Source organism: Phallusia mammillata, chromosome 2 (genome assembly GCF_965637545.1).
Source record: "Phallusia mammillata chromosome 2, kaPhaMamm4.hap1.1, whole genome shotgun sequence".
NCBI classification, from domain to species: domain Eukaryota; kingdom Metazoa; phylum Chordata; class Ascidiacea; order Phlebobranchia; family Ascidiidae; genus Phallusia; species Phallusia mammillata.
In genome coordinates, this window is record NC_137253.1 from 567,634 (window position 1) to 577,357 (window position 9,724).

The 9,724-nt window shown below is 37.2% G+C and overlaps 2 protein-coding genes across 2 annotated transcripts; both read right to left on the reverse strand.

The window, feature by feature from the left end:
- On the reverse strand, window positions 1–3,430 carry LOC145212377 (AP-3 complex subunit sigma-1-like). The gene is made up of 6 exons (XM_080080480.1): window positions 3,274–3,430; window positions 3,111–3,202; window positions 1,952–2,063; window positions 1,558–1,629; window positions 1,387–1,494; window positions 1–907 (listed from the first exon to the last, which is right to left on the reverse strand). The coding sequence occupies exons 1-6, from the start codon at window positions 3,340–3,342 to the stop codon at window positions 791–793; spliced, it is 570 nt and encodes a 189-aa protein (XP_079936606.1). The 5' UTR covers window positions 3,343–3,430; the 3' UTR covers window positions 1–790.
- Window positions 3,431–4,295: 865 nt separating this feature from the next.
- LOC145212376 (uncharacterized) lies at window positions 4,296–5,484 on the reverse strand. Its single transcript, XM_080080479.1, has one exon. The coding sequence runs from the start codon at window positions 5,349–5,351 to the stop codon at window positions 4,479–4,481; it is 873 nt and encodes a 290-aa protein (XP_079936605.1). The 5' UTR covers window positions 5,352–5,484; the 3' UTR covers window positions 4,296–4,478.
- Between the last annotated feature and the right edge of the window lie 4,240 nt (window positions 5,485–9,724).

Consider the following 9,724-nt stretch of genomic DNA (forward strand, 5'->3'; position numbering starts at 1 on the left):
TTGCGACAACATTGCACGTGTTTTTACGTGGTTACAAAATTTTGCACTATACTCTACAAAACAGTATAGAAAGTACAACAACAATATCATGTAGAAGCAAGTCAATAATGCCCAGTTGTGTCTTTGAACATAATAGATGAAGCATGGCCTGTTACTCCCAATAAACTGGAAGTGCATTAAGATGGCTACATTAGCTCATACAGCCTATGCCTCGTCACCAGCTGCACTGATGAGATCTTGTAGGCCGAAACAGTGTGAACTGTCTGCAGCACATCATGTATGTAATGTGAGTGAACCATTATTTATGTTGCTGAAAAGAGGAAAAATGTTGTGAAAAAAACAGAAATAGGACTTCTTAGTTCATGCCCCTACTCCCTGTGCAATACACATATCATAATTTTGCCAGCGCCCGCAGCAATTTTGTGAAAGTATCCTTAACTTGGAAGCCCCTTTTTAAGACAGTAACCCATACATACAGTGGTGGGATTCAGCCGGTTCGCACTGGTTCTATGGAATCGTCTCACGGAATTTTATGAGATCCGCGAACCGGTTAGCATTACTGGTTACTGTCAATGGATTTTTTGTGATAATACCGGCTGAAAATCTGACTTTTGTGATAGAACCGGCTGACGAAAAATTTGAATCCCACCACTGCCCACAACCAAGTATTAGGCAAATAGATTTACACAGAAGCACAAGGACGAACAACATTTCTGTCACTGTTTGCTGGCTGGTTTCACCACTCAAGGGGGGTAGAACTTTCAAACTACCCAAATAAGTTTCATGAAATTCATCTAAATGTCGGCAACTTGGGCAGGTCTGGTAATTTGAGGTCTTTAGGTAAACTTGGCAGGTCGATACTTTTAATCGCAGCAGCAGCTTTGGCAGGGGCTGCAGATAAACCAGCCTAAAAAGCACAAAATTATTTCAGTTAATGTTTTCTGCAGCATTTTCATGGAAACTTTCACACATGACACAAAGGTTTAGTTCAGGGGCCACCAAACTACAACATGCTGGCCAGGTCCGGCCCATGAGATCATTTCATCCAGTCTGCGGCCACATTTTTTAATTTGCAAATTTGTATTGATAACTTGATAAAAAATCGTATTAATAACTATACAAGCATTGCTCTAAGATGAGACTAAGTGTACAATTTAACTGTGGCATTCAAATAGGATTGTAGTAACACCATCTCTTAGCGGTTCAATAAAAACGCCTCACGGGGCAAGTTTGAAAGGCTTGTAAGTTATGCAGACCTCGCAAATCATTATTAAACTTATCTGGCATGCTGCAAAACAGTTTGGTGAACCCTGGTTTAGTTTGTTGTTTACTGAAAGCACCAATTTCTTTTGAGCATAAGCAGTGTTGCAAAATTTTAATCCTTACCTCAGATTTTTCGAGTTTGTCCTGTTCGAGAAATTTTGTGACAATCTCGTTCATGTTTGTCTCCAAAACCATTCCCCCCATCACTATCTCCGATAATATGTGGTGTACCTATAACAGTTAATGTTATTTCAATCTTAGCACTCATATTATATAATCACAGAAGCCACTTACTTTGTCAACATGGAAAATCAGATCTAATTCACAAACATTTTCAAAACAACGATCCAAACTTTCCACAAAAACCTGCAAAAAAACAGGTCAAAGATATAATAAACCCAGTGGTGGGATTCAGTCGGTTCGCACCGGTTCTATAGAACCGCCTCACAAAATTTTATTGAGATCAGCGAACCGGTTAGCATTACTGGTTACCGTCAATGGACTTTTTGAACAGAATCGGCTGTAAATATGACTTTTGTGATAGAACTGACTAAAAATATGACTTTTGTGATAGCACCAGCTGACAAAAATTTGAATCCCACCAAATGAATAACATTTTACAAGCAACACATTTGAAATGATTGTTATTCACTTACAAACAAAATTATAAAACAGAGGAAATTTTTACCTGAATTAAATCGAGAATCCCAAGCTCACTTTCCGAGGAGTCGACGCAGAAAACGAAGTAGAGAGTTGCGTAATGTCGATAGATCAGTTTGTAATCTGAGCCACCAATTAACCTTCAACAAAAACAAGACAAGTTTGAATTTAGGATATTGAATTCAAACAGGCCAATAAACATAACAAAATACATATATGCAAACAGATGGTAACATTTAAACCTGTTTGTTGAGAACATTATCATTTGTGTCATAAAGATTAAGAACTTGACGTTTAGAGCCTGCAAAAACATTGAGGCAGACACTGTTTGGACTACATTAACATTTTAGTGCAATGGCTCCAATAACTATCCTCATAATGTGAAAACAAACAGAAGGAATTTTGCACATTCCCCAAGTAGTGAATAACCCAAGTAATATATGTATATATTTATGTTAGTTCCGGATTCGCTGAAACAGACTTTTTTTAAAACGACAAAACTTTCTCCAATTTTGTTACAAAACAATGTCTTAGTCAAATAGCATAAAAAATCACTTTGTGACTTTCGAGATTTTTTTGGTTTGTTTTTCCTTTTACTGTGTCTAAAGCAGGGGTTCCCAACCTATGGTACGCGTACCACTAGTGGTACGCGAACGTTTTTCAGGTGGTACGCGAGTAGCTTCCGTTTTTTTTTCACACAAACCGGGATTCACAACTTTATCATTTATTTATCTGGTTTTGTTCACCAATTGGTTGACAGTAAATAAAAATGTCTTAGTTGTGGTGTTTTAGTGTTACTTTAGTGTCAATATTCTTCTTAATAAAATGATTCAATCAAATTATTGTTCTGCAAGAAGTGGTACGGCTGGCAATACAGAGCGTCCAAGTGGTACGAGATCGTAAAAAGGTTGGGAACCCCTGGTCTAAAGCCATAGCGATCCCCGAGTACTTCCAATCAATCTTATTTCAGGATTTTAAGAGAAAAATAGTAATGGCCGTTCGTTGTCACCCCCCATCCCTTTTTGTTAGCTGTGTCAATGCGTACACACTTATTATGAAACAGAAAAATTACAATACTTACATCATCTCGACTATCTTTACCGACCAACTTATTTGACTTAATATATTTTAAATAACAAACAACACCATAAGAATATGTTTAAAATAGCTTTATTTTTGCAACTTACGTCCCCCCTTCCAAAAAACTGCAAACATTATCGTCTCGGCGTGAAACTAAATGAAATGTTTCTCTTATTATCTGTTGCTGGACGTCTTCACTCTAAAAAGTATTGCAAAAAACATTTCAAACATTAAAAACACTCGTTAAAAATCCGTTCTAACAAAACTTACATAATGTTGATAAAACTTCTGCAATCTTGATTTTCCATGGTTGTTGAAAACTAAAATCGCTTTAATCATTTTGTGTGCGTGATATCTTTAAAACCAATCTAATGAACAACGAGAGCAACCAACTTAAATCAAAGTTAACTGACTGAATTAATGTCACAAGTTTGCCGGGTGGCCACTACATAATCCGGACCAGTACAGAGCGTATTTAAATCAAAAAATCTTAAAGTATGTTTTGTCGTATGTAATTCAAGATAATTATTTGGGACAAGATAACCAGAAAAAAAATAATTGTCCACATATGATCAACAATTAGAAATAGACACACTGTTTTTTTTACCCCAACTTAGTGAATTTTTACTCCCACTAATTTATTTCTGGCGTGTTGCCGTACCAGTTCAAACATGTTATCGAGACGTCCAGAGGCAAGAGGCGAACAAATATTAGACGATGGCGTGGCAATGTGGAAATCAACCACACCCCGTTGATATTGTGCAACCCAAATTTCTGTTCTTGGAGTAAACACACTCAAACCCAAACGATTTTATTGACGCTGATCGTCTGCCACTCTTCTTGATGACATTTTGTATATTTGATATATGAAGACAGACCCGTCGGTCACCACCCTGTTAGAGAGTGGCTGATTCTTGTAGTCTGTTATGTCATTTTCACTTACACTTCAAACCCGTTTTTTGCAATAGAAAAACTTATAACACTGAGTAATTATTACAATGAAATCAAGACTCGATGGTGTTCTGATTTTTTTAGGCAATCAGAAAAGAATGAATCGTTTTTTAGGTGTTAAATCGACAAAATTTTAACATCATTTGTTTGATGTCATTTTCGATTTAAAAAAAAGTTTTGTGTCTTTTATTGCGTTTAATTTTTTTTCCTTAATTGTTTATCGTGCACTTTACTACGCGCATTCAGTGTTATTTACCCTGATGATGGCGACCTGTATAGGACGTCGAAATGTCGGAATAAAAATACAATTGCCAGAAGAGCTCTATAAACTTGACATCATGCCTGGCAGCAATAGCTTATGCTTCGTGTTTTTCTTCAACAGTAAAACAAACTAAAACGACTGAGGACATGAGTTCTCTTGCACCAAAAATAAAACAAACATAAACATCTTAAAATCACAGATGATCAAAACCTTTGTCTTCGTTGTAAAAAATGTAACCGCTGAATTCTCTACAAAGATTCGGTTATGTATTCGAAATGTTTCTATGATGGAAGGGACAAGTCAAAATTTTAATCCATGTTTCGAAAGTTAGCAGCACAGCCAGCAAATTGACAGTTGCACTGAAACCGTACACGGCGAGAGAGATGTGGTTGCTTGTGGGAAGAACCAACCCGTTCCACATCCCAGCAATGGCATCTGTGACGACACAAAGCATGGTAGTGGCAGCTGTGCGTTTCAACAGCCGCATTGTTGCCGGGGAGTGAATTGGCTGATTGGAACAGCGGAAGGGATAGAAAAACAGAAACAACATAATACCGTCCCCGACGAAGTTTAGACTGGAAGCGGCGATGGAAGGCCAGCTGTAGTAATAATCTACATATCTACATCCGGTTTCTGTGCTTCCAAATGTGTTGAGCACGTTAAATGTGATCCCTGCTAAGTTGAGGCCTAGCACCATAAGCACGATGCTTAGGTAACTCACACGTTTGATCCAATCCTTGTAGAGATGGCTGAGTAAAGAAGTTTGATACAAACAGTATTGCTTCACCCATAGAAACAAATACACGAAGGATGTCGCTTCCACATAAACTTGCACAGTAAGCTTCGTAATAACGTTACAAACTTCATCAGTACCTGCGCTGTAACCGACGTTAAACGCGACTTCGTTCAACGCTTGCAAGAGGAATGTTAGAACAGCGGCAGTACAGGCCGTTGTGTAGAGCAAATAACTTGAGTGGTCGCTTTTAGAAAACTTGTTGTGTTTTATTCCGTACCAGCATAGAACCAATAACATCCAGGTCGTTGCAGTAAGCGAGAGAGTTCCCACTGACGTTGCGATAATCCACGTCATAGATTCGTAAACCATCGGAACTGGTTCGGTTGTTGCATTTTCCATCACAATTTTTTCACTTAATTCTCCTTAAACTTTAAGTTTTATCCTCGAAATATTTTATCCTTTTTTTAGCAAAACAAAATCAACTAAAATCTTAAAACATTTTTTGGAAACAAATCTATAGAAAGGAAATTTTATTGTAAAAGCTTTGAGCCTATAGATGACAAGCTGCAGACAGTGCACACTGTTTCAATGAGATGAGACCTTGTAGGCGGAAACAGTGAGCAATGTCTTTTTGCAGGAAGTTAAAGATTCACAAAAACATAACAAGAGAATATAAACACTGATGGTCTGTACTAGAAGGTTCTGGACAAAGCTTTGCAACCACAACTCTACCCTTCAACACATTTCGACGATCAAATGTGACTTAATGCATTAAATGATGTCGCAACATCGTTAAACATGCAATGAATACCGTGTAACATAATGATGTAATATTCGCATTGATGTCACGAGTAAGAGCGGACGTGACTTGTAGGTTTTCCCATTACGTGATTTATATACCTCAAGTGTTTGATTGCGTGAGACCGCAGAGGTACATCCCATATAATTACTAATTGATGTTTTGAACACAGGATGGAAACGTTCTGTGCCTTCAGGCCAATAACAGATCCCATGTGCGTAGTTTAATGACGTTGTTTTGATATGTGTTTAAATACCGTGTCTTTCAAGTTCTCGTGGGCACAAGGCACAGGGCAGAATTGACTGGGCTTCGCCCCAGCCCTTGACTTTATTCTATTCGATTCGACTTCGGTTGGGCGTATGAATCACATTACGTCAAGCCACGTTTAAATTGCATTACTGTTGGTGTTATAATAAAACAAACTAACCAACGGCTGGACTATTGCTGTAAGAAGAATCAGGAAAACGCAAGTCGCAGAACACGTAATACACATACCTACCTATTTCCTACAACCGCATGCAGCACTAGTGGAGCTAGTTCAGTGCTGCTCGAATCGAAAGAATTGGAAAGAAATCATTATGACACTTTATATTTTATACAATGTCGTAACATCTCTACCCACACAGTTGTTGTGATTTGTAGAAAACAATAACATAATTCTGGTGGCATTATCACTATGGGTCCTTCACCTGCCTTCCCATTCACTGTTATCATCCGCGGATTTTGTCCAGTCACATATTTCTGTTGTCCACCAGATAAACGGACACACGCAAACCGCAACTTAGTTAAGTCGAACAAATCCATTCACAATTCTTGCAGCAGCTAAGATATGCGCTTTAAGACGCGACAGATTCACTGTGTTTTTAACTGATTGCGCAAACATAAAAACACTTCTCTAAGTATAGAGAAACAGTATAAACAGGACAGAGTTGAAAACGGGATTGAAACCCGTAAAAGATTTTAAGAAGCCCGAAAGTTTGATTGACAGGCCTAAACATTGATTAAATTAAACCCTCAGGAAAGACCAATACAATAAACACAATAGACCAGGGGTATCCAAACTTTTTTAATGAGGGACATTTTTGCAGACGTTACCGGACCAACTTTTTTTGCAAAGGTTTTTAACCGGACAATTATGACACAAAATATACGGCATTTAAGGAAATAGGGTCTTTGTTACGTCAGCACCATATACTTTCTTTTTATCGGTAAATACAGTTCCATGAAAAAGCTTTTGCGTGAAGTCGCAAGTCGCCATAACCCTAAGCCGTAATTCAAATTATAGCGGACAAAAGTCAACAAAATTAAAACAACAGCTGAGGGACACTTGAAATGCCGTCGCGACCCGAATTTTGCCCAGCTTCAGCAACTGGCTACTTAAATTTGTTTTCAAAAAATTCTGACACAGAGTGTAAAGCAAGGCCAGATTCCAATCCGTTTTTTAGGTTCGAACCAGAACCCGGTCCGACTTACAACCCTGAAACAGTACACTGTGCTTTGAAATCTAAAACAACATTCCATACCTAATTCGGTCACTGAAACCATTTATAATCAAAACAAATTTTCCGACCAAAACTAAAGCTTTACAAATTCTGGCAGCTACATTCCAATCATTTTCTTACACTAATCTAACTCTTTTAACTGCAATTTATTGTAATCAGATTTTTTTTACTGCAGCACAATTTACACAACAACCAGCAGTCAACCAACACCGCATATGACACTATAACATTCATCAAAAAAGCTGGATGATATTTGTGTTTGTGTAACGGAAGACCAAATACGACTTCCCATCAAACCCTGTGTTAGCTCATTTCACAGAAACATTATAAAATCAAAATTCAAACAACGCACTAAATATAAAACAACGCTTTTTTCTGACATGAAGTAAACAATTTCCTTTTTAACTAAAAAATTGCTGCAACTTTGCATATTTTGCGGCAGGTTTTTCAATATTTTTTCAATTTTTTTTAATGTTTTCAAATATATACCCGACTATTTATTTATTTGCAGACTGAATTAAATTTAAATAACATTTTTTCAGTCACGCTGCTTTAGTAAAATCATCCTTAGTAGTTGGACAAAAACTAAAACAATTCCAACAGTTTTCACAACGAAATAAATTCCAATCCACACTTTATACTGAACAAAAGTTAGAAACACACTAACAAAACCTTATAGTTAGGGATGTCCATTTCAGAATCCTTTACAACCGGTTCCAAATGTGAACCGGGTCCAAATTATAATGAACATAATAATGTACATACAAAAATATTCTGTAACATTTTCAATGTAAAATTTATTTTACTGTTTTTTTTAAATTCCTTCCCTGTTTGGAACCACTGACTTAATACTTAAAGCTTCACATTTTTCTGCAAACAACTTCTCTGCTCACAATATCGGACTGCAAACAATTAACAAGCTTGTGATCGTTTCCAACTTAAGATAAACAACTGCTGGAGGCAGCGACGCTTTTGTGTCTGATTTCCTGTGGATAAAAAGCGCCTCTAGTAGTTTCATTTAACAGGTAAGTTGTCACACTTAACTTGTCGGGATCTTGATAACTTAAATTTCAACAGAATTATTTTAGCGCCACTCAATAAAATCTTAACTACGTTTCGATGAAAATAAAATAGAAAATACGACAGCAATTAACTGCACTGCATGATGTAGAAGCCAGACAAGATGCTTGTTTTTATTGTGAACAGACGACGTTTCGACGTCATTTTCAAGACGCTTCCTCATGATAATGGCATATCTTGAAAGACAATGTCATATATTTATAATCAAGGGTTAGGTTTGTACTAACTTATTTCAAGATATGCGTCTTGTATAGGACATCGAAATGTCGACGGTTTATAATAAAACTTCTTGATGAGCAATACTCGGTTATACATTATGCCTGGCAGTTACAGCTTATTTAATGCTTCCGTGTTACTTATGGGTTGATCAGGAAGCCCAGCATATAAACATGAACGTTGTTAGTAATTCCATCGAAACTAATCCTTTCCAGCATATGCGGTGGCGTTGTGGTTGAGTTGTCACTTTCTTGGATAAATACTTGAATATTTAAGGCGCTATGCACAATATACAAAAACACACACAAACAAATCTTGACTTACGCACTTGAGAGTCTCGGACTTAAACCCCATGAGCTTTACCACCACTGTGGATAAATATTTTTGTAATTAATCGCTTTTATCAAAGTTGCTATGACATTTTTTTAATTTTAATGCAGTGAAGTGTTTAGGGCAAGGCAATTCATACGTTTAGTTGGGATCAAAAACCTGTTATCGATTCGTGTTGTTGCTGCAAAATCCCATTTCGATCTTAGTGGGCTTGTACTTCCTCGAACTTACAGGCTTAAATAAATCACTTGTTAAAATCCTCCTACTTTGGCGAGTTGAACAATTGAAAGGTTAAAAGGGCAAAACGCAACTTTCCACATCAAACAATACAACACAAATGTAGGGAGACACAGCAATGTCACCTACTTCACCCGTACATTCTCAACGTCTACCAAAATTTTACTGGAAAAACGTCAACAATCAAACCTTTTCCGCTATTGTGACGAAAATCGCACCAACTTACTAGAAAAATATTTGTGTGTGACGTACGTACCGGCATCATAGTAAGGGTTGGAGTTGTGTTTGTAGTCAAGGTTATTATTTTACCGATAGTTAGGGTTCGTGTTATGTTATATGGTTGAATTTATAAACGCATATCGGATTAGAGTTATATTTGTGGCTAGGGTCAGAATTTAGGACATAAGTTATAGCTTACTGTTAGAGCTATACTTGTAATCAAGGGTAGGTTATACCCAGTGGTGGGATTCAGTCGGTTCGCACCGGTTCTATAGGACCGTCTCACGAAATTTTATGAGATCAGCAAACCGGTTAGCATTACTGGTTACCGTCAATGGGCTTTTTGTAACAGAACCGGCTGAAAAAAATTTGAATCCCACCAGAGGTTA